Source organism: Orbilia oligospora (assembly GCF_000225545.1).
Source record: "Orbilia oligospora ATCC 24927 unplaced genomic scaffold scaffold00043, whole genome shotgun sequence".
Taxonomy (NCBI): Eukaryota; Fungi; Ascomycota; class Orbiliomycetes; order Orbiliales; family Orbiliaceae; genus Orbilia; species Orbilia oligospora.
The window spans coordinates 2,296,028-2,320,443 of NW_011645600.1; the positions used below are offsets into that span (position 1 = coordinate 2,296,028).

The window sequence follows — 24,416 nt, forward strand, 5'->3', positions numbered from 1 at the left end:
GGGAGGAGGCTCGACGCACGTCTCTCCACACCCACATGTATGGGCTGGACTGTATGTACACCACCCACCCACACCAACAGGATCATTCATCCCCAATATCATATAATTTTCTGACTTTCTTTCCCTCGTCGACCCCCCCTTCCTTCCCTCTCTCTTCTTCCAGCCCTCCTCACACCGGAATTATACCTCATTGCAATCTGTTGATACCCTTTCTCCTTTTCTCTCTCCCTTCATCATCTTCTCAACCCCCTCTCCATCCATCCATCTATCCTCTCTCATCTCATTCCTTCACGACAGTTTTTCTATATCGTCATCTCTTCCTTTTCTTCGGCCTGTCTTGCATATATATTATCAGCCTCTTCCTCAATACGGAGTGTTTTTCCTCCTCTTTACCTTTCTGTCGTCGATACCCTACTAGATATAGAATATTTTTCTTTCTTCTCTTCCCCTGTGTCTATTCAGAAGTGAAAAGGATTTCTTGCTTGCTGTCTGTGACCGGTGAACATTTTTCCCCTGCTGTGTGCACAATCAAATCACATTCGTCGCAGTCTCCGTTTTGAGGCGGCCACATCATACCAGACCCAGTCCAACATTTACGCTTACGACGTTGCAAAGGGGGTAAGAATAGGTCTTAGGCCGGGCTGCCCTTGGGAACCCATACTTAGTGCTTCGGCTGCAAGAGAAAGAACTGAGCGAAACCAAAGGAAGAAAAAAGTTGTTCCATTCCGAAGGCTAAGAAGGCAAACAATCTCCGGACCCCAGTCTTCCGTTGTGTCCGTCGTCTTTGATCGGGGCTTTTGGACAGGGGCCTCTCGCACTTGCCTGTAATCTTGCTCTGGGACGATAGCCAGGGCTGTTATTTTTCTCTTTCGCTCACACTTCGTCCAAAAATTTGCTGGCGGCGCAGTTTTACCGTCACCATTTTCTCTTCCTGACTCTCCGTCCTTTCCTCTCTGTCATCAACTGCTCCTGTCGACATCCCATCACTACTTCCACCACCACCGTCATATCGTTTCTTTGATTAGCACAACGATGTACATGGTGTGAATAGTGTGTGTCACCGCCACTGTCTTGTATCTGCCTCTGCCACTGTCTCCTTATCTGTCCCCGCCGCTGATATAATAATTTTCCTGTTGTTGTTTGCGTCAACGTCGCTTATAAATCTCCCTAATCAAAACTAACCGCCAGCTGTCGACGTCGACACAACACATTGCCTCTCGCTCCTGTTCTCGGCGTCTTCTTCCATCAATTTCCACCACGCTTCACTAATACCACGTTCTCTATCCACCTCCTCACCCCCCTCCCCCTCACCCCCTCCCTCTCCTCACCCCTCTGCCATCATCATCATCACCACCACTTGCCCTTTAATGACCGAAACGTTTCCTTTCTAACTTCGTCATCATCAACAAAAGTTCTGCTTCCAAGTTCCAGTTCGTTTTCTATATCAGATCCTTGTAATACTCTGTGCCCTGCTACTCGCTATTAATTATCTCGATTCTGCTGGATCCTTGCCCACGACTCACCGATCCGACCTTTATATCGGCAACCACCCGTTTGATCACGGCTAATCAACCCTCCCAAATTCTCTCAAAGGACTTCTATCTACCACCTATCCCGACTGTTACATCGTCTTCCTTTCGAGTTTCAGACCCTTCGGTCTTGTTTTTGCAATATGTCGAACAAACACTATTTAAGCGATACCGAAGCTCCACTTTCGTTTCCACAGAAACGCCATGTTTCTGCCCCATCGAGATATGTCCCTGTGGAGGCACCACAAACTCCACTATACAGCCCAATCACACAGGCGCCGTCGCCTATATCCCCTCGAGGAGATGCCATGATGATTGATAAGCCAGTTGGCCCAGCGTCACCGGATGACGTCTATGAGACTGCATTATTGACTCCACAGGAAACAAAACGGTCGACCGCTTCGCCTCCTGCGATATTTCAATCTCCTATTCTTTCTCAGCCAGGGAACCTTGATGGTAGACTTGCTGAGTTTGCCCAGAAGCTTCAAAATGTCGCTGATTTCGATGCAGCTATGGATGAAGATTCCGATGATGAAATGGCAGATGCTGATTTCGATAGCCCTGCCAATATCATGGCCAGATACTTGAGTAGAACCGAGCTGAACCCTGACGTCATCGTCCTAAAGTCTACCATCGCAATGCTCCGCAAAAAGCGCCAACAGTGTTTGACAGATATCTCCACCCTATCTCGTATGAAAACCACTGCTCTCGATAGACCCGAGCGCTTTGCTGCTAGAGTCATCGCTGCGTCTCGGGGTGCCCAGAAGACCAATGTCCATCAGAATAAGCACCATTGGAGGCTGGAGGAAAACGGATGGGATGTCCCTGGACCAATCGAAATCCCAAAGACTCCTGAAGTCGAATGGGCCAAGTATGGTGTGCCACCAATGTACAGAAACCCAGAGCTTGTCGCTGCCCAGGCCCAGGCAATGCAGATGTTGCAACCAGCGCAGACGTCTTCAGCTGTCCAAGATATTATCAATCCTAATTCTACCAGGATGACAACAAGAGCTACCAACTCAGCTGCACGATCCGCAGCTGCTTCCAAGCCAACGACCCCCGGTGGATTCAATATTCGAACTGGTCTTGATATGGTGTCAAGACAAAAAAAGAGCTCCATGATGGCCTATTCGAATCCATTCGTACACGATTTCAATACACCTGCTCGTTCCAGTCGCCTCTTGTCCGTTGGGTATGCGTCCTAGGAGACCCCTACCTCCAGCGGAAACCGGGAACCGGAGCGAATCATTCTCCCATATCTAGGGCGACCCGATGTTTCCCCGCCTCGAAATAGGGACGAGACAATTGCCTTTTTAGAAACCTTTCTCGACGCTAAGACCGTCCGAAGGGCTGAAAAGGCTGTGCCGCCGGTAAAGTCCTCCAAGAAAGGAATCAATTATAGCCGAAGCGATCGTGAGATCATGAACCAATTTGCAGACGATAGTATGGATCTCAATACCCCTACGTCTTTTGGAACACGGTCTCTTGGTAGAAGACATGCTTCACTCCCCACTCATCTTGTCGGAAACGCCTCATGCGTGGGGAGCCCAAACTTTGTCAAGGGGGAGGATACTCCCCCGTCTACCAGTCGTCGTCTAGCTCCTACCACGGCCATCGCGACTCCACCTTCCAATCCTCGCCCTGTTCATGGTTCCACCTTCCTAACCAGAAGACAGATAATTGAACAGGCGAAGCGGTATAATGACACACCGTTTGAAGACATTTAAACCAACCGTCCTTATCTCTCTACCATTATTTCCGATGAAACATCCGCCCTAAGCGTGATCCGGATACGGTTCCGACACTATGAAACTCTCTATTCATTCGCGCACATGTCTTTCGCCAACTTATATTCTTTATTAATCCGATTTCTTTATCGAGCATTTGGCGGGCGTACCTCTTTTTTCTTCTCTTTTTTTCTCTTTTTTTTTTTCTATCCGGGCTCTGTTCAATATCGAATTCTCGCGATCGCTTCTCCTCCCAAAATGCCAAAACCGCTCAACTTTTCTCGGGCACGAAATCGAAAAAATAGTGCATCGTTTCTTCTCTTTAATTTTCCTTTTTTTATCTTTTTACGACGGTGGACTGATTGCGTTTTATCAACTGTTCATATTTCTTATCACAACGATCGGGGAACCTGACGAATATTGCAGGATACCACCGTTCCAAGTTACCTCTGAGCAAACCATGGGCTTATTATTTCCATAGGTATGCTTTTAAAAAAAAAACAATCTCATCTCTTTTACGCACGCGTTCTGTTTATTTTCCTCATATGGAATCGTATCCTCACATAAACTTCACAAACAAAAAAAAAAAAAAAAAGAACTTGTTAGTATTCTTTTTAATGCTGGGGTTGCTTCTTCTCAATATGTTTTACCGATAGAAATGCTGGGTGGAGGATGATGTCCCGTTTTTACGCTTTCTTTACTATTTCGACGAAACAAAAGCTTCTTCAAAAGCAATGGAAGGCAGAGACCTAAAAAAAAGAATGCATGTATTTAGAACTTCGGAAGGGAAGGCCATTGAAGCCTTTCAAAAAAAAAAGGTCTCGGAGGCCCAAAAACCAAAAAATCTGGGAGTTTTTTTATCAAAAATAAAAGAATGACATGACGGGGATTCCTTTATATATCAATATCTTCCACCTATACATATTATTAGTCCTTTCTATATAGTTTTGGGTATATATATACATACTACATACATATTACATATTTCTACATATACTTACACACGATTTAATTTACTAGAGGTTTCCGTGCACCCGGGTTGTGGAATTGACTATGTATGACCTGATAGTGGGCTGTGGCGATTGAAGCCCGAACCCGAACCTGTTTACGGGATGCGGGATCGGAGATGGGAGATTTTAGGTGTGCCCCGCCATCCATCCGAACTCTCCAACATCCCACCTTCCTAAAATTTTCTCCAACACCCGATTTGAAGCATATCCACAACTTGCACATTCGGGACTTCGATTGTATCACTATAGCTGATTGTCAAAGGTATGTTCGAATATAAAAACCCTCCTAGAATCTTTCTTTCTTTTTCTTTTCTGTATCTATTCTTATTTGTTTTGTTTTTTACCTCTGAGGGGATGCTAATTTCGTTCTCGACCGTACTGAACTATAGACAGCTTCTTCCAACATCAAAAACCAACGTCATAAAAACCCCACTGTCCGTCAATATACAATACAATGTCGTCCATTGACCGCTACTCCACCCCTCTCGCGGGTCGCTGGAACTCCAGCAATGACATGGCTGTCTTATTCTCCCCAAAGACCCGTTCTACTACCTGGAGATACCTCTGGCTGTGGCTCGCCAAAGCCGAAAAACAATTGGGAGTCGATATCTCAGACGAAGCTATCGCCCAGATGGAAGCTTCCGTTGAAGTCAATGAAGAAGATCTCAAAGTCGCAGCAGAGGAAGAAAAGAGGAGACGACATGATGTTATGGCTCATGTTCATGCTTATGGACTTAGAGCTCCGGCTGCAGCTGGGATTATTCACTATGGCGGTATGAATTAAATCTCCCCACCTTCCTCTTCCCCCACCTATCTTTAATATCAATATACACTGTCAAATCAAAATCCATGACCCTCAGCTAACCATAGCTCTAACAGCAACATCATGCTACTGCACCGACAACGCCGACTTGATCTTCCTGCGCAAAGGTTTCGACATCCTCATTCCCAAACTCGCAACCTTAATCGACCGTCTCTCCAAATTCGCCGTCGAACAAGCCGCCACTCCAACCCTAGGCTACACCCACGGCCAAGCAGCCCAACTCACCACCGTCGGAAAACGCACAACCCTCTGGATCCAAGACCTCCTCTGGGATCTCCGAAACTTCATCCGCGCGAGAGATGATTTAGGTTTCCGTGGCGTCAAGGGTACAACGGGTACCCAAGCTTCTTTCCTTGCCATCTTCCAGGGCGATCATGATAAAGTTGAGAAATTGGATGAGTTGGTTACCGAAATGGCTGGGTTTAAATATGCATACCCCGTTACGTCGCAGACATACTCTAGAAAGATTGATATCGATGTCGTGCAAGCTTTGGCTGGGTTCGGAGCTACAGCCGAGAATATAGGAACACAGATTCGATTGTTGGCATCGAAGAAGGAGATGGAAGAACCATTTGAGAAGGATCAGATCGGTAGCTCGGCTATGGCTTATAAGAGGAACCCGATGAGGTCGGAGAGAATATGTTCTCTCGGAAGAATGTTGGGGAATAAGGCGAATGATGCTGTAAGAAACCAATCCTTTTATCCCCCCCTCCTCCTTCTATAACCTAACATTACATACAAACTAAACAAAATTACCTTTTTTTTTCCACATAGTTGGCAACCTTCCGAACCCAATGGCTCGAACGTTCTCTCGACGACTCTGCCATCCGCAGAATCATGATCCCAGAAGCCTTCCTCACCGCCGACGTCCTCCTCTCAATCCTCAACAACGTCGCCTCGGGTCTAGTAATCTACCCAGCCATCCTAAACAAACACATCAAAGAAGAACTCCCCTTCATGGCCACCGAAAACATCATCATGGCCATGGTCGCCAAGGGTGCAAGCCGACAAGATACTCACGAAGCTATTAGAGTACACTCCCACGCCGCCGGTGCCGTCGTAAAGATGGAAGGTGGTGATAACGATTTAGTCGAGAGGGTTAAGAAAGATTCTTTCTTTGAACCTGTTTGGGCAGAGTTGGAGGAACTATTGAAGCCTGAGACTTTTGTCGGAAGGGCACCGGAGCAGACAAGGAAATTTGTAGAGAAGGAGGTTGCAGAGGCGCTGAAGCCCTTGAGAGAGTCGATGAAGGGAGTGGTCGAGGTCCAGTTGACAGTGTAAAAGAAAAGGACACGAATGGAATACGGAAGTGGAATAATGTGGTTTCTGGTGTGGAGGCGTTCGAGTGGACTTTGTGTGGGTTTGAAGAGTTAGGCTTTGTGATAAGTATTCTTGTTTCGATGCATAAAATGAAAACAAAATAAACGAAAAAGTTTGTAATTTAATTGACATCGTATCTACGATTAAACCTCCCTATCCAGGGTTACCAAAAATGATACACACGGATTGTAATCAAAGGGTATAATCGTGAGATTCGCATGGGAAATATCTACAAAATGGGGGGTTCGGGGGGGCAAGGTCCCGAGACAGATGCAAAAGGGCTCAGAAAGAGAAAACAGGGCATAGGGGGATTATGCACAGACAACAGCAGATGGGCATCTCGAACAGTAGGAACAGACCCTCAATAAATCACCGCTACCGACCTGGCGAAGAAACGGAAGAAGGCGACGCCATTACCTCGAAGATGTCCAAGTAGCAATTGGGATATTTGGGATTCATGCAATAGAGAACGAAGGACAAACAAAAGAAGCCCCAGGATATTCCACCCAAGAAAATGACTTTAGAAAATAATGATAGCCCTCAGATACCGCAGTAACGACATAGAAAGAGAAGAAGGGGAAAAAAAGCATTGTTCGTTTCATCATAATCCAAAGCTTAGCGTTGTCGTAGAATTTCTATAGGAAAAAGAATTAGCTCAAACCCCCCCCAATCAAATAATAAAAAAACAAGAAACCATTCATCCAAAATAAAAAGTATTGAGCAGCAACTCACCCGTCAAGAACTGCTCAAAACTCAGTGTAATATATCCATCTCTGTCCTCGTCGTACTTCTTAAAAACTTCTGTCATTCTCTTTAGCGAAATACACGACTGAACAAACAAATCGAATGATATCGCATTTTTCCCTCGCTTGTCGTACGATTTGAATAGAATTGTGACGAATTGCGGTGAGAGACGGTAACCAAATGCCGAAAGAGCGTTAGAATACTCCTGATAGCTGATGTTGCCGCTGCCGTCGGTGTCAAATCGGTCAAAGAGGGCACGCCAGGCGGCTAGGAAACCCCAAAGTCCACTTTTGCATTTCATGTTAGCACCTTAAACTATACGCATACACTAGGGAGAAGACATGTCATACCAAAATTCATTGAAACCAATCGTGCCATCACGATCCGTGTCAAACATTCTTTAAATTTAAACACCATGTGTCTTAGCCACGTTGTCCGAATTTCTGTGCAACCTCGGCTCTGCATGATCTTACCTGATCATCATTCGTACAGTATGTGGGTCGAAAGAGGTCCAATCACCGTTAACCAGAGCCGCCTGTAGTTCCTTCTCACTTAACTGTCCGCTGCCTATTATGTAAAAATTAAAGAAATAATGGCTACTTAGTCATCCAAATTTCCGAAAATCTTATATCACTCCAATACCGAAAAAAAAAAACATAACATACCATCCTTATCAACCGCCTTGAACAACGGGTACAATGTTGGATCGGCTCCTTGTGGTGGTGCAGGTGTTGGTGGAGGTCTCGAGCTACCAGGTCTAGCAGGAAGACCTGCAGCAAATCCCGTATTGTTATTATGTCCAGGTGGTGGTGACTGGGGGAATCCACCAGGAATGGGACCCGGTGTGCCTCCATGTGACGAATGACTGTATGTTCTACTGGGACCATGGATCTGCTGCTGCTGCTGTTGGGGGATTGGTGGCTGCGGTTTTCCTCCGTAACCACCATGGGCACCGTATTGGTTATTTGAGTATTGGTTATTGTACTGGTTGGTATTGTATCCGCCTTGGTTTTGGTTTTGGTTTTGGGGAGGATATGAGGGTTTTCGGTTTCCTTGACCGGAGAGGATTTGAGCAGCTGTATTGTTTTGAAAGAAAGACGAGAGTTAGTAACCGAGCGGAATCGATAGAAGAGACTAGTTTATGGATATGAAGGGTTTGGTAGAGATATATACCTTGTTCCGGCTCTGCGTGGATTGGCAAGTCGTCTAGATGACATTGTCGAGTTCGATGTCAGCATTCATCCAAACATCCGCTTGACTGTGATGGTGATGGTGGTGGGGGAAGTCGAGTCGAATCGAATCGAGTCGATGGCGATGGCTTGGCGGGGTAGCACAGTGCATGTGGAAGCCATCCGGCATCCAGACAAAGACAGTTAATTACGCACCTGGATTCGAATGATAATAGGCCATTTTTGAAGCGCTTCCCGATGGAACAAGTTTTTCCCGCTGTTAGTGTTTCTGGAGGAAATCAAAGGGATGAATTCGAAGGTGACGATTTTGAGGTTGGGTGGGCTGGCGGGCTGGGGTTATTATCCTTTCTGAAGCAACAGATCCTTGGAAGCAGCCAAAGTAGCCAAGCAACCCTTTCGCCTTATCGACTCTAGTCAACGTTGGTTCTCGCAGTAGCTACAAACAAAGCCCCAGTCTGGTTCGCGGCGTATTTGAGTCCTGTAAGGTGATCTTTCAGATGGAAAGAGGTGAAGGATGGTACGAGATGAGATGAGATGAAGAAAGGGAAGGGGAGGGGAGAAGAGAGGAGAGGAGAGGCAGATATCTTGATATCATGATACGACGGTGTGACGATATTCCGCCTGCTGCACGGCTTGTTCCCAGCCAGTCGGGTCATTCAGCCAGTCGAGTCAACAGGTACGTACCGACATCCATACATCTCCACGCATATGCGTCTATCAGGAGGGTTCAGCCTTTTATCTCTTAAGGTTACTAATTAAGTACTTAGCACTTAGAAGCAATGCATTATTTGACTCAGCATATGCATAAAGAAATAAACAAAGGAAAAAAGGACTCTATAGTATCATCGGCATGGTACGTGGTACTTCTGCTTGCCGAATTCGAGATACCAATGTGAGGCTGAGATACATGTCCCCGACCAAAGTAGGTACATACAGTCATCATCCCACTAGCTAAGGAGAAGAAGAATCGTCGCTTCTGCTATAAAAACTTCAAGCCTCATTCGCTCACTTACTATAATATTCATCTAGCTGCTAGCTATTCCGGGAAAGGATTCCCCAAAATAGGAATACAATCGTATCCCATCTCTTATGTCATGTTCTCAAGGGCGGCGGTGCATACAGTGCCGTTAACTTTGAGTATCCACTCCCATTAATATTATCTGCCTGGCTCTCGGACACATCTTTGGGTCCATACAATCGGCGCAATGCTTGCATCTCCTTCTCCGACCCTAAGAATAAACATACGTCAGCTCCAAATCCTACAGTTTGTGCCGGTCAACATTCACGACGAAAAAGAAGGGCGGAAGGAAGGGTTCGGTAATATTAATCTTCAGACAAGGGACAGCAGGGGACTCTTGTCTTTCGGAGTTCGGCAAGCCCCTCCAAGCTGGCTAAGCTAAGCTGGTTCAGCTGGCTGAGTCTCCGGGAAAACAACAGCTTCTAGTAAGCTTATATTAATATACTGACAGACATGTTAACCGTCCCTCGTCAACTCGGGGACGACAGTGTATAAAATATATTACAGAAATGTCTTCCGAGGCCATGCCGACGGATGATATTTTAACATGCAAAAACATCCGTTTTACATAAAACACCGACAGACCGCTGAGTCCTAGCATAACCAAGTTAGCTAGACGAGAACTGACAAAGTCATAGGACCGGTTCGATGCCTATGAACTCTCCTCAAAGATTTAGGGCTGTCATACCCTTTCATTTTTTTTATCGCGCACGTGTTAGTGCCCATCGCATCAAGATCTTGCCTAGCGACTCCATGCGCTTTAGCCTGAGGCTTCCTGCGCCAGGCGACGCCGGTAGGCGACAAGGCATTTCAACGTCACTTCAACACATATTAATTCTGGCAGATATCATGCTCCATTAATCTAACCGTAGGACGATGCCGTACACTTTCTATCGGTAATTATATATATATACATACTTAGGTATATATAATAGATCTAGCTTCGACGACCAGAGTGGTTAAACCCGAGCCCTAGAGTAGAGCTTATAGGTAGAGTTTGTACTTTATTATATTATATCTCATATGATATCTGGGAACGAGCGAGGCCATATCTGCACACACTGTTTAGATTGAATTCGAAATCCATGGATTTGGGTAGTTTAGATTAAAGAATTTAATGTTGTATCTTCGATTCGAATCATTGATAATTCTTAACTAGCCTGGTTTTTTAATAAAAAAAACTATATACCTTCTATTAGAAGAAAAGGTCAAATCAATCTAGTTCTCTATGATCCAGCTAGACCCCAGTCCGATTCATGGAATCTATTCAGTCAAAATTTCAAAATAGAGAATCTTAACACCAAATTTGCATGCAGAATTAGTAAAGTCGATGTGGTCTCCAGAAATTCTTCGGCCCGAGCTGCGGCATTTCTGAAATACTGTTTCTCACGTGAGGAGCCTGATCTTGTTCCGATTGAAGATCCGCATTCGCATTTTCTCCTACTATAGGACAACCCAAGCCATCTAAATCCCCGCCTTCGTATATCCCATTTTTTTCCAAGTTAGTGTCAAAGTCTGCATACCCGTCGGAACTGTCCATGCCTGGCCCGCCTCGCCTTTTCCCTCGGGTGGCCTGGTATTCGCATTCTTCGGCAACCAAGCCTCGATTGTTGAAATAGAGACTGGTTGTTTCCGCTTCCTGGCTTCGGTCTTGGTTACTGCCTAATGAGATCTGTGCCGCCCCCAACAAGTCACTCCAAAGGACACCTTCTTTGGGTGGGTAAGCATGTTCGCTCCCCGATGCTGGGACACCAGCTTGGTACAACACAGGGTGGTCATCCATAGTAATGTTATCATTTCGTATTGGTTGCTCGAACGTGAACCTATCGTTTAACCCGCCGGCTAGGTGCCGCGGGTCTGGATCATGCCAAGGTTGTATATCAGTCTCTTCTTGCAAGCTATAGACGGGCCTACCAAAAATTTCGTCATGGGGTCCGAAAGACTTGTGGGGCTCGCGAACCACATCAGATTGCCAACGAAGGATGGATCTCTCCACCTGGGACCGTGGTAGGGATATATTTGCACCGCCCGTTATTACACTCTCATCGGGGTGAATACTCAACCTCTCTCCAACACCCGCATCCCTCTCAACTCTGGCTTGTAATATTGGCGAGTTGGCTGGTATCTTTGCCGAGAGGGGGTTCGGACCGCCGCCCAATCCATTAAACTCACGGACTGATGACCCTAGGAAGGAGCGCTTATCGCGAATATCACTTTCTAGTTCTTGTTGGTATTCTCGAGACGTTCTTTCGAGCCACTTCACGACTGGATTGCCCGTCTCTGAAGATGTAGCCTGTTGGCGAATTCGATGCGTATTTCCGGAAGAATTGACGGAAAGCGATCCAAAAGTAGGTTGCTCTGAGTGGGGTACTCGGTAGGTCGGGGTATAGGTGGATGCTTTGCTTCGATTTGGTGAGTTTTGTAGGTAAGAAGGGGAGCAAAACAATTTTCTTTCTAGCAGATCCCGTGCATTGTTTTCCTGGTCATCCCGTGACAAAATTTTGTAGTGGCTTGCTGTTGGATGGTTTTCTGGTTGGCTATTGCTCTGTTTTGATTTTTCTCGTACTTCTAGTGGCGCTGCATAGTGCTTAGCACGGCTCGGGAGAGGGCCTGTGTTCTCGTTTCTGAGAGGCGAAGCGGCTCTCTTGAAAAACGATGATATCTCTTCATTAGTAGTGTCACGTTCTGTCCGCCTTTTACCATTGCCTTTCCCCCCCCCAGTTTGCTGAGCCGGGCGGCTCTCTGATGGCCCATTTCTTAAGAAGTCCATTTCGCAGAACGTAAGATCGGGAACTAGATATAATCGTCAGTCAGATTAGTCATTCCACAGAGATAGGTTGTATCGAATAATGTTGAGCGATAGAATTCTTACGGGCCGCTCGACTCTTGAGTCCAGATATTCTTCCTTTGTGGAATAACCCGGTAGTAATTCGCGGTCTCACCTATGGATATGAAAAAATTAGATGGTGCTTAACTCGGATAAGGGAAAATGTGGAGAAATTCAACGTACCGTCAATCTTGCACCCGATAGGTGCTCCGATTCAACCGCCGACGACGCCAAAACACCAAAAGCTGGCTGTGGTAGTCTAGGCTCCTTTGCCTTGCCTTTCTTCTTCTTTCCATTTTGGCTTTCCTTTTTTTTGCTTGTACTCGCGGGTTTCTGCCGAGACTCATGCATCTTGTGCCTCTTTCTCCTTTCAAAAGCCTCCCTTGCGGCAGTCACTCGCGAAGTATCTGCAGGTTTTCGACCGGATGATGTGGACCAAGATACATATGTTGTCTCGGATCCGTATCTGATGCCATCTTCCGCACTATTCTCCTTGATTGGTGATATCAAAGAGCTATCATAGCGTTGGCGTTTTCTTGATACCGTTTTGGCAGTGAGCGTCAATGCAGGCCCAGGCGACTCGTCACTCTTCCTATCACACTTTGACCAGGTTTCTGTGCGATATTAGCAAATCAAATGTTAGCTCTCATCCAAATGCATTCTCAACACATGCATTCGTAAATCCGAGGAAATATTATCATGCAATAGCATTCAGCTTCTTCACCTATCGGCGACCTCTTTTCATTTTTCAAGTTTGAGGGTCCTCGGCATTGGTGGAAATTGAAGATGGGCTGCAGTATTTGGGGTTCTCACCTTTTGGTTGGATGTGACCCTGGGCTGCACTTCGAGAGGGACCAGCTGCTTCTTCGCCCAGTAAGATGATCGATGATTTTCTTGGGGAAGCGGGATTGTCCGTTTCGACGTTCTCGTCTCCACTTTGTCCAGGAGGATAGGCAACTTGTTCGGCCACGTATGAAGCGACATGATCAAACCCCCTCTTTCTATGCCTCTTTTGCAAAAGCGATAACGATGCACTTGTCAGTGGCATCGCGTGAGCCTCTTGCATTCCTAAATCCAGATTATAGACGTATCTATATATGCACAAGATCGGGACGAGGCTGCGGGTAGCAGGCAAGGCAGAAAGACAAGTAATGGATATCTTGGGTTTGAAATCTTCCTTTGTTTCCCTTGCAAATCACAGATTATATCTGCAGGGTTCTTCAAATCGTCAGGCTTTTCGGATGCTGAAGGAGGCGGGGTGCGCACTCGTATCTCGGGCGCTCCTCCCGCGCGAGATCCAGCCTGGGTTTGAATTCCTGGTTTCTAGACGTGTGACACCTTGAGATGGCACGGGCCTGGCGAGCAGGATGCGGGACGAGAAACGGGAAATTGAGTGCCAATGGTGGGTGCATGAGCCGAGCTGGGACCAAACCCCAATCCAGGGATCAGCCTCCAGATTGTTCAAGCTTGTAAGCCGATAAGCAAGAGCACGCAAGAATTGTGACCGAACGGGAGCTTAAGAGGACCTGGTTAGCTGCGGGATTTCCTGTGAAACCCGCGATCTTCCAAAGTCTCCACACGTCAAGCGGAAAGCCGGCGCAGCCGACCCGTTCCTGGGAGGCAACTTTTCTTCAATGTAGAAGTGGAGAATTGTCGCTCTTTAATTTCATAAAATTAAAGAAATGACCTTCCAACTGGAGTAGGAGGAAGAGAAGGAGGAGGAGCACCGACTTCTTTTTTGCGATTGATCACAATGTGACTGAGAGGGCTCCTGGAATTATTTCGAATTAACTGCGAATGGTCAGAAAAATTGGTACGACATTACAATCCAAGGAGTTACACTAGTCCGATGGTGAGGTGGTCGGCTGATGGATTGACTGATTGATCAGATTGAAAAGGTGTGGTAATATAATCCCGGAAGAGGTCCTTGAGATGGATGGATGGTGTTTAGCAGTGATGGTAGTGATATTGGTGGTGGTGGTGGTGGTAGTAGTAGTAGACGGACATGTAATATTTTATGAATCGCATTGGAGACAGGCTCTCGCTCTCGTCTCGAAGCGCTACCAAAAAACGTGGAGTTGCGAGATCTGCGGCAGTCTCCACAGAGACCGTGCGAGCCAACGACGACGACATGGCCAACGCACACAACACAAGGGAGTCTGAGGGCCTGGCCATGGCTGTTGGGACCGAATGGGCTATCGATCTATAGATACAGCCATCGGCTGAAATCCAAAATGTCAGTCGATATCGATATCATAATGGTAAGACAAAATGATGCATCATAATCACGAGAGAGTTTGGGAACACATGGTGGGAACACACTGGTCTTCCGATTAGAGATGCGATAGCCAGGAAAAGCCTAAAAGTATCGTTTGGTATCCAGTACGCTGAACGAACCATGCATATTTTTCGGGTAAACTTGACATGAATGGCTGCATCATATTTTTTGAGTGCATAGAGAGATTGCATTGCATGATGTGGTCGAAAAGCGGAGGAGGAAAGCTCGGAGCGAGGGACCCTGGACTTCTCTTTCGAAATTCGCAAGTATCAAAACCTCGAAGGAGGGGAGGGGCTATGAGAGCTAACTACGACCTGGTTAGACATGTAGGCAATGCAATGATAGCTGAACTAGCTGGGGAGGGATACACTACTACGGAATAAGTCGCCGGATAGTAACCCAAGATAGTCAAGAAAAGTTGGTTTACGACATTTATGTATGTACTTGTGGGTTGGTGCCACGGTCTTCTTTCCAAAAACCCGTAAGCTGACCTCCTGGCCACTTTGTTCAGACGAACTTTAATGGAAAATAATAGTAGTAGTAGGACGAATCGATCAAATAGAATGCCCAGAAGTGAGAAAAGTTGGATGGATGTCTATGCATGCATTTCAGTTGCAGGTGACCAGCAAGTCTGTGCCTTGGTTCTGACCCTCCTCTCAGATCCTCCTTGTCCTCCCCATTCTCCTCGTAAATGCCCACCTCTTTCTCCCATTGTGCGTTAAAAAAGGGAATGGTTCAAGGATGTAGAAAGAACCTTGGTCCTTGCAATATTATGGAATCTGCTTGCATAATAGTATCTGCAAACAACGCATGAGAACCCACTTCTTTTGAATCGAAGAAAGTCTATCGTATCATCTCTTTTTTATTTTTCTTTCCACTTCGCCTTGATCACGTTGATGGGCCTCGACCCCGCTATCCACAATGTTTCATTTCCCGCTCTTGACGATGCGGTAGACCCTTATCCAATGAAGACTGGCCATTTTCCAGAAACGAATTCGATGGAGAAATCCGTACGATCTGAATCGCAATTAGTTGCTTGGTGGTTGGTGGCTCGGAATCAAATTCGCCGACAGGGAGTGGATAAGGTCCATGATGGATGGATGTTTGTTGGGTGCGTGGCTTCCAAGGTCTCAGATCGGATGTGATCAGGAAGTATATGAATCAGTGCAGAGATCAGGAGACTGGGTGAGATATTTAAATCACTTTTGAGCCCGGACCCAATGCCTTGGACAAAGGCGGGAGAACCGAGCGGTTATACTTCCGCATTTTCTTTCGAGACTCTGATTCCAACAGACTGGATCGATATTATCGCCGGATTTGATCGAAGATGCTGGATGGAATGTTCGAAAAAAACAAAGAGGATCCGAAGATACGGAGAGTAGGGCTGCGAAGCATGAGACACCCAGCTTTCCTTGCGATTCTTAGGGAAGCAGCAGGGGAAAGCGGCGTCAGTTCTTGACTCGAGATCTCCGGTCTAGACATCGACATGTTTCGGGCAACATGGGAACTCTAGAGATCGATCCTCAAGCTTAAGCTCAGCTGAACAATAGCAAAGGTGGCTTCTAAGGTACGTACGTAGTTCAGTATACCCCCCTTACGCTAGGGTGAAAATGAGGAGAACGATTCTTAATTTGCAGTCACCGAACAACTCCACCAAGGGATGTACTCGAAACCCAGAGAGACAAGTTTTCCAAGCTATGCTACTCGAGGGTAGAGGCTATCCATCTTGTTGCAAATCGACCTTGCCTTGAATTAGAAACCGGGAATAAGCGACTCAGGAAAGAAAAGAAAAGAATAAATGCAAGGCCTCGATCCACATTTGGCACCTTCAACCTCAACCCGTAGCAGTGGCTATTGGCTGAAATGCATTTAATTGGTGTGTCAGGTGACCTTGCCGTACCCAGATGCAAGTTTTCTAGCGTTGCATAAGTCCGTGGGTTAGGCAAGTTACATGCAGCTAGGGTTTGGTTGGAGGCATGGTTCTGTGCCTCGAGCTCTTAACAAAATTGTGTAGAACTAGTTGTCCATCACTCATGCAAGGCATCAGATGGTCGGCATTTTTGACGGGACTAAAAACGAAGAACAAGAGCGATTTAAGTTTTTCTTTCCTTTTTGATGGAATCGTTCAAAAGAAGGGTTGTATATCCGAGACAAGACGAAGCATGTTTGGTTTGTATGTACGTAGTATGTAGTAAGTATGGGATGTAAGTTTGTATGCATTGTATGGATTATCAAGTTGGGAGGAAGCCTTATGCTCGTTTAGCTCTGCTCGGAAAGATACAACATCCAAGTTTTTTTTTCTCTTCTCTCTCTGTTGAAGAAGATACCCACCACCAGCTACGCTAGTAAGTACGTCATCTGGGAAAGAAAGACCAACAACTCTATTGGATGCTGCGCCCTTGTCTAGCTTTATTCACGGACAGGGAACTTCAATATCGATGAATATGAAATCGCCGGACATGGCTAAGCTTCATACTTAGTCGCATACATTCAGATCTTTCTTACCAGGGCCGAGTGAAACAACTGCGATATCAATCTCATAAAAATCTTTCCATGGCTCGTCAGCTGAAGGTTGAACCCCGAGAATGCCCGGGGAATAAATGAATGAATGGGCCATTCTTCTCAGAGACAATAACATGAGCTAGAGATAAATGAAGGACCGATTGGCGTTGGAAGTCTTCGAGATGGCCGAGTTTGAACATGAGACAGTTCCTTCGCCCTCATGACTACAACAGTAGTAGAACATGTTTCCCTGTTGCGTTAGTAATTGAACCTTATAGACCTTATCGGATCCGAACTACCTCAACTGTGCAATTAGGAAAACCTATCGAGGAAGAAGAAAAAACAATTATGGGAAACGCAAAAACCTAGATTGAGGGTGAACGCCCGTGCAAAGTTTATGTGTGTATGGCCTCCAAAAATATGATGTAGGGTTGTTGAAGAAAGAAAAAAAAAAAAAAAAAAAAAAAAAGGAAGAAGAAGACGACGAAAAAGCAAGGGGAAAGTGCTGAAAGAATGGTTTCGAAGAGCCCTTCAAGTTCAAAGTGGAGGGAAAGGGAGTTCGTAACTTGCTTTTTGATAGTATCCAAGGAGCTTGTAAGTTCTGAGGAAACGTGAACGAACACATGCATCCTGCACCCATAAAAGCACCGTAACGACCCCTCAATTTGACAAAGGATACAACCTTCCAGCGTAGTGCACCGAATATCTGGATTTGATCTCTCGCAAGCAGCACAAATTAACCCTGGGCCACCCAGTTCTGGCCTTACTTCGTTTTTTTTTTTCCTACCCCGCCGCCTTCGATCACCTCGCCTCTTCCGCTTTGTGCAAAGTCGAGGCTCTTCTCCGCCGTCATACTCGTTAAGCTTGTACGCTGTACGCACGTGCCGATTTGGTTCTCCAACCTGTACCCAGCTAGATTTCCCGGTGAAGGGAAAGAAAAGAAAAAAAAGAATTAAGTGTGCGTATAATGTTCCTTTGGTCTTCTTCCCCACGTTGGAGGCACCGCAAGGTGTACCTTTTGGCTTGCATTTGTTCTCGCCTCCGTTATTGCCATTACCCCTCCAAGACCTAAAATTTTCCATACCTATTTTTTATTTTTTTTGGGCTTGTGCAAGGGTCACCCACCGGCCAAGGTAAGAAAGAGTACCAGTATTTCCAGTAAAGCAATACCATTGGGAGCACAGGGACGAAAAACGCATCAGAGGAGGAAACGCCCAATAGAAGCCAGCCAGCAGGGCGACCCGCCTAGCTCCTTAGTTGGGGTTTGCAAGGAACGAACTTCGCCTTTTGCACTGCGCTAGAGTGTTGTTCACGATTAGCCTGTGCTCTGCCTTTAGAAATCATTGGCCTCTATGCCCTTGGACTTGCAGGAACTGAAGCAGAACCAACCCCTCATGGCTCTTTCGGAGAAATCGGGTTCTGTTCAGCAATGGATATTAGAAATTGCGAGTGCAAACGAGACGAGTCCAAGTTTGATCGAGTCCACGAATGAAATTTGAGGGAACTGGGCCTGATCAGCCAGAGGAAGGGGCAAGAGAGCGGAAGACGAAGCGAGCAGAAAAAGCAATCTCAGAAAGAAAGGCCTGTCATTCGGTGCGATTCCAGTATAGAGTGCGCTATACATTAGGGTTGCGATCCGTAGAATCAATGATATCAAAATCATAAGTATTGTTGACCTTGCTTGTTATATGCAAGTCTTTTAGCTGCAGCCAACATCCGCCGCGGCTGCTCTAGCTGCCCAAGCTGCTGCTGCTGCTGCGAGGAGAATGGAGCTAGTATGCTAGTATGCTAGCAGTATGGCTTGTTCACTCGCGCACGCCGTCTCTGCCTTTTCGGTTATCCCTTTCATTGAGATATATCGGGGCATTTGCTTGGATCCATTCCGTTTTGAAGCTTTAGTTCTAACTTACCAAAATCATGTCCCTTTGATTCATTTCCCGACACCAATGAGATCTCAGAGATCGTGTGCCACAGCTGCTGACTGACATAGTCTCATCTGCCTTATCGAGGCCAGGCCCGTTCGAAGTTCGTCCATCCCGTTCGATCAGAAAAGTCCGCTGCTGTAAAAGCTAGAAAAGCCCTAGTAGAAAAGGCACGAGTTCGCCTGTGCACCAATATTTTCACCATCACCATATTCCTCGACAAGAAGGACAATTTTGCATGGGGAAATAAGATAGAAAATAAAAATAAAAAAAAGCCATCTAGCTTGTCACTCTTCACTTTCACTCAACCACGCCTCAAAGGACTTCTCTCGCTCGTCAGGAACTCCTTTCGGTAAAGTTGAAGAAAAGGAAGGTAGCAAAAACCTTAAGGATTCTGAAGAGCAGGTCGAATTGGCAGGCTCATCGAGAAGCCCACAACGGACGACGACGAACGAGTTTCTATCGGTCGACAACAGAAATTTTTATAAGGGAAAAAAATAAAATAAAATAAAATTCATAACAACTTCTCTGAGGAGGTTGTTATAGGAAAAAAATATCCAGGAGGCAGCTGAGATTGTTCACAACAGCTCCTTTCTTTCTTTCTCTCTCTCTTTCCATCCTTTCTTTCTTTTTCGACCGTCTTGTCATTGGGGGAGGCATTTCGAATCAGAAAACAGGTACATACGCTTCCTAAAAACCACCATCTTTTTTCGACACCCCGCCTCGAATCAACCCAGGTATCCCACTCTTTCGACATCGGTCTGCCTCTTTAGTGCCACACTTGTTCTCAAAGAGTTCCTTGAGAACCGGGCCAAATCTTAAGACAAAAAAGATAGTCCTTTACCTCTCTCCAATAGTTCCGTCGCCAGCAGGGAAGCACAGAACGGTGCTGCTGAAAAAGTAAGCAAAATATTGTTCCAAATAAGAGGTCACCGGTGAGGAGGAGACATGGGACTACCCATACTAAGCAAGTAGTACACAGCTCTCATCAAACAAAGGTACCACCGGGCGATACCGTACAAGTATTCTGCCTCTGCCACTCGTCTTGCAATTGCTCTGCCACTAGCCCCGTTCTTGCCCCTCACACTTGATCTCTCTCTGGTCCTGCCAAAGGGCACAAGTTCGAGTTCGTAGAACACAAACACACCAAAAAAAACGTCCGTAAGTCCTCTTCTGTCCCTACCCGCAGAAAAGACCCTGTCATAAGGCCAGCTCGCTGCCTGTCCTCATCTCTGCCATATCCCTCCTAAGCAGACAACGTGGAACAGTCCGTCATTTCCCCATCCCCATCCTCCCCATCCTTCTTCTTTGATCCGTTATCAAGAACGATATTCTAAAGGCGTTGTCGTTGCTCCTCCACAGTCACGTTTTTTATCTCTCTTATCATTCGCAGCTAGCAATCATGTCCAAGCTCTTTGTCGGGTAAGTTTGGCACTTTAATTCCCAGCCGGTTTTACCCAGGTTCAAAACGGTTCTGTGGCGGCCATGAGCTGCTTCAGATCTCGATATCGATCATAGACCACTTCTCTAACTCGTTCCGTGTCTTCTCTCGCGACAACAGCGGTCTTGCCTGGCACACAGACGACCAGACTCTTCGTACAAAGTTCGAGGAGTTCGGTCAGGTCGAGGAAGCGGTGAGTTTGCCATTTCCAACGAAACGCAAAAAAAAAGCTCTTCTCCCTCTCGGCTCCGGCCTAAACCCTTGTTGATACTAATCAGCTGGTTCGTTTTTCCCGGCTTCACTATAGGTCGTTGTCAAAGACCGAGATACGGGTCGTTCGCGGGGCTTTGGCTTCGTTCGATTCACAAACGAGGCCGATGCTACCACTGCGATGAACGCCATGAACAACACCGAGTAAGTTGACGCTTTTCCTCTCGTGGTTTCTGGGGATGCTTGTTGCGGCGATGGAGCTAGCTTCCGGAGCTACAGCAGCTCCCCACATCGCTCGGAAGCAGGATGGCTGAGACGATCAATTTTGATATAGGTTCGACGGACGATATATCCGCGTGGATAAGGCCTCCAGTAAGGTGGGCCAGGGTGGAGGATCCTCCTCTGGTTCCTACGGCGGTGGTGGCGCTGGTGGGCAATGGGGTCAGTCAACACTTTCCTGGGGTTATAGTCCCACGACAGATCACAGACTTACGTATATGTGGGCTCCAGGTGGCTATCCACCACAAGGACAAGGTTACGGCGGGTACTCAAACGCTGGATACGGCGGTAAGTGGTGACAATCTTGAAGAATCAAGGGTCAGTTCGACATCCAGAAGCTCCAATGCTAACTCACCTCATATGATGGCAGGCCAGGGCACTGGATACTGAATGCGAATTCGAAACTCGTTTCATGGTACGATTTACGAATTTCAACTCCACAACCTGTATAGACGCTTTCTTCCTTGCATCATGCCGTTGTCCGTTAACTGCTGGCGTATCTTTCCTTGAACCATATCTCGACGGGCGTATACGTTCTCAGTGTTGGACCGAAAAAAGATACACCGAGATTCGTTTGAATTGTATCAAATTTTGTCTCCTATACGTCTTATCATCCCTTTCTCTCTCCTTTTATTTTCTTTCTTTTTGGGTTGGATACCTGCTTTCTCCTTGTAAATCCTCCTCTCATGTACTCTTCCTTTTCCTTCGAACATCTTTCTCTTCTTTTATATCTTCCTTGCATGCAGTCTCCGTTTTATACCAAGGGCAACAAAAAAACATTGGGTGGCTATCTGCAGATTTCGAGTACTGATTGAGTATTTTCTTTTCGTTCGGGGCGGCTGCGGTGCATAATTTGTAAAAGAGATATAAACGGCGGGTTTTGTGACAAGGCAATACGCGTTTTTACCCTTTTCCTTTAAATGTCCATTTAATGCACCTTTGAAGCTTCTAAATGCATTCTTTCTTTTCTTCTTATCCACTGCTCCTGATTCTAGACTGCTGGTGCTGCGATATCAACACCAATGTGCAGTAGAACTGGATCGAACAAGGAATGTGACCAAAAGGTAGGCCAGTGGGACCGAGGAAACGAGATGTTATGGTATGATAAAGAAATGCAGGGGGATGTATATAAAGGTAAGGCCGCCATATCCTCGAGCACTGGGTATTCGAACGAGGCAAGACACTCGCCAAATATATTGACTGCAGCAGATGTTCCAGATAAAACTTTCAGAAAAGACATAAATCCAAATACCTTTGCCCGCCGATAACAATTATTTCCACCTCCGTCATCTCCAGACTTACAGTTGGTTAGGGAAGGACTCGCAAGCTTGTATATATTTCCTTGTCTGAATTTTGTACTGTATCAGTGAGTGAATGATGTCTTTTCTTTTTCTTTTTCTTTCTTTGTCTTTTTGAATCTTCTTTCTTGAATGAAAAGGTTAACTGTCCTTGTCTTTTGGGGCTTTTCATTAGAAAGTATGCACAAGTGCCTCGAGCGGAGCGGGCCTCATCAACATGCGCATTCTGATCTATAAACAAGGGAAGCTATGGCGAGCCCTTCCCGGTATTTTGCTTTGTGCAGACGCGAAAGACGATTTTTCTCTGATACAGTGCCTCGAGCGGAGCGGGCCTCGTCAAAACATGAACACTTTTTTTGTTATTTTGGTTTGGTTTAGTTTTGCAATTGTTACTGAAGTTGATACGCAAAGAATAAAGAACTGTCGCTGATGTTTCCTAGCCTTCTATCAGGTAATTATCTCAACGAACGCCAGATATGCCGGGATTGTCTATAATTACCACCGTGGTTATAATTTCCCATGCGATTGGAAGGGAAAAGTTGGATGGAGATATCAGTTGGGGTCCTTTAGAAGTCTCCCTTCAATCTCAGCAGCCGTATTCGCAAGCTCCGTGATATGAGAGTCGTGGGCCTCGGGAGCTAGTTGTTCTAATGCGGTATACAAATTGTATAGGTACTCCTTATTCTCACCAGAAGGTCCTCGAGAATTCAGGATGTGTTGCGCCAGTGCGTGAATGGACTCGGGAGGTCCGACGAATTGTGGATTGTCGGGTGTACCAATGTATACGATTGCTGATATGGGGTTTGGTACATCTTCGGACTCCTCGCGCGGGAGATTATGGTATACTGGATGTCGGTGGATTGTGTAACCGTTGATTTCACGGAGGTCAAGGTAGGCTTTTATTCTTTCTACCTAAAATCAGGCGTGAAACTCTTAACATACGAGGTCCTGCAGCGTGGACGCATGCATGCAAACACCCGAAGATGAACGCATGTTTTAGGCCAACGAGTTTTTTACTGACCTCCGCGGGTGCGATGAGATATGCTGCACCCCATACGGGCTCGTCCGTCTCGTGTGCTATCAGAGTGACAACGCGACCAGGAGCTTCGGGTGTCCCACGATGGTCCTCGCTATTGGGTATCAAGCCTTGTTAGTTTGTCCATGACGGAAAGGCCCGTTTGTGCATATGCAAGATACGGAACCCGAGGTAAGCTATGTCCAGAGGTTGCTTTTTGGGGATCCCCACCTTGCCTATAGGAAACCAATGACCTCAAAGATAATGTCCCGCTGTCAGAATACTAGTGCTCTCCATATCATCTATCGTCGTATCGATACGAGCCACGGAGTTGGGGAAACATCCCGAGACATCTAAATGCAGGGACGTCGGTAGAAGGTGTCTGGAACATTTCGGTACCTGCCAAAATCTTCGAATGTAACCTCGTTCTAGGTAACAAGGTACGCGACGGGCTGTATTAGTCGACGATATGTCCTTTGAGACACAGTTGGTAAGCTATTGTCCTTTTCCGTTTGACCAGATATGGAGTGCCAGAGATCTGGGTAGTTTGGTTGGTGGTCGCGAGGGTTGAAGAGGTTTTTGTTTTTTCTTCACACGCGAAAATTTCGGTGGAGGCCAGAACACCCCAAAGCCATGCAGAACCTAAACCGTAGCTGTAGAAAGATGAAATATCATGTCGACGGCCACTGACCAAACGTTGGTGGGGGTTTCCATATTAAACTTCTGATTTGACGGTGGCCGTTAGTGACCGTTGGAGAAGGACGCCCTAGGTATGCATGATGACGCCTAAGCGAACGAAGGCCGTGCAAGATACGGGGTCTCTGTCGATAGAATCCCGAAGGAACGGATAAGGGAGGCAGGAATCAGTGGAGGGGGGAGGAGCCATTACCCATATCCAAATATCCAGAAGTCTTCGCCGTCGTTTAAGGGATTACTCATGTCTGTGGTCGAGGGGGTTTCTGCGGGCAGGTGAAAATGGAGGTATCTAAGAACAAAGGGTACGGGGGAAAAGGATGGTGGGGTGCCTGTTTTCGATTTCTTGTCCAGGCGATGAAATTTGGGTAAAACTCGGAACAAATTTCTAGCGGGAGCGAGGGGTTTGTATGAGGTTGGGGGAATAAAAAGGTTTATGCCTTGGCTTGCCTGATCCTTTCAGATTTTATCAAGTTCTTGAATGCGGCTGGTTGCAGGACTAGCACTGAAACGGAGAGATAATGGTGATATACTTGGAGTAAGATTGTCATATTAGAAGCTCCTAATCGAATTGCATCTATTGGCTTATG

At 46.3% G+C, this 24,416-nt stretch overlaps 6 protein-coding genes across 6 annotated transcripts; 3 read left to right on the forward strand and 3 right to left on the reverse strand.

Annotated features, from left to right (window-relative positions):
* Positions 1 to 1,672: 1,672 nt before the first annotated feature.
* AOL_s00043g676 (uncharacterized protein) lies at positions 1,673 to 3,256 on the forward strand (the record flags this gene model as incomplete). The annotated part of the gene is made up of 2 exons (XM_011121162.1): positions 1,673 to 2,721; positions 2,752 to 3,256. The coding sequence occupies 2 exons, from the start codon at positions 1,673 to 1,675 to the stop codon at positions 3,254 to 3,256; spliced, it is 1,554 nt and encodes a 517-aa protein (XP_011119464.1).
* Positions 3,257 to 4,720: 1,464 nt separating this feature from the next.
* Positions 4,721 to 6,370, forward strand: AOL_s00043g677 (uncharacterized protein; the record flags this gene model as incomplete). The annotated part of the gene is made up of 3 exons (XM_011121163.1): positions 4,721 to 5,039; positions 5,146 to 5,771; positions 5,864 to 6,370. 3 exons carry the CDS (start codon positions 4,721 to 4,723, stop codon positions 6,368 to 6,370), a joined length of 1,452 nt encoding a protein of 483 aa, XP_011119465.1.
* Positions 6,371 to 7,106: 736 nt separating this feature from the next.
* Positions 7,107 to 8,563, reverse strand: AOL_s00043g678 (uncharacterized protein; the record flags this gene model as incomplete). The annotated part of the gene is made up of 6 exons (XM_011121164.1): positions 7,107 to 7,440; positions 7,504 to 7,551; positions 7,627 to 7,720; positions 7,819 to 8,229; positions 8,327 to 8,359; positions 8,539 to 8,563. The coding sequence occupies 6 exons, from the start codon at positions 8,561 to 8,563 to the stop codon at positions 7,107 to 7,109; spliced, it is 945 nt and encodes a 314-aa protein (XP_011119466.1).
* Positions 8,564 to 10,679: 2,116 nt separating this feature from the next.
* AOL_s00043g679 (uncharacterized protein) lies at positions 10,680 to 13,236 on the reverse strand (the record flags this gene model as incomplete). The annotated part of the gene is made up of 4 exons (XM_011121165.1): positions 10,680 to 12,154; positions 12,234 to 12,303; positions 12,372 to 12,802; positions 13,002 to 13,236. 4 exons carry the CDS (start codon positions 13,234 to 13,236, stop codon positions 10,680 to 10,682), a joined length of 2,211 nt encoding a protein of 736 aa, XP_011119467.1.
* A 7,056-nt stretch (positions 13,237 to 20,292) lies between these two features.
* On the forward strand, positions 20,293 to 21,210 carry AOL_s00043g680 (uncharacterized protein; the record flags this gene model as incomplete). Its single annotated transcript, XM_011121166.1, has 5 exons — positions 20,293 to 20,312; positions 20,452 to 20,524; positions 20,639 to 20,745; positions 20,876 to 21,108; positions 21,191 to 21,210. The coding sequence occupies 5 exons, from the start codon at positions 20,293 to 20,295 to the stop codon at positions 21,208 to 21,210; spliced, it is 453 nt and encodes a 150-aa protein (XP_011119468.1).
* A 1,460-nt stretch (positions 21,211 to 22,670) lies between these two features.
* Positions 22,671 to 24,072, reverse strand: AOL_s00043g681 (uncharacterized protein; the record flags this gene model as incomplete). Its single annotated transcript, XM_011121167.1, has 3 exons — positions 22,671 to 23,030; positions 23,140 to 23,248; positions 24,023 to 24,072. 3 exons carry the CDS (start codon positions 24,070 to 24,072, stop codon positions 22,671 to 22,673), a joined length of 519 nt encoding a protein of 172 aa, XP_011119469.1.
* Positions 24,073 to 24,416: the final 344 nt, after the last annotated feature.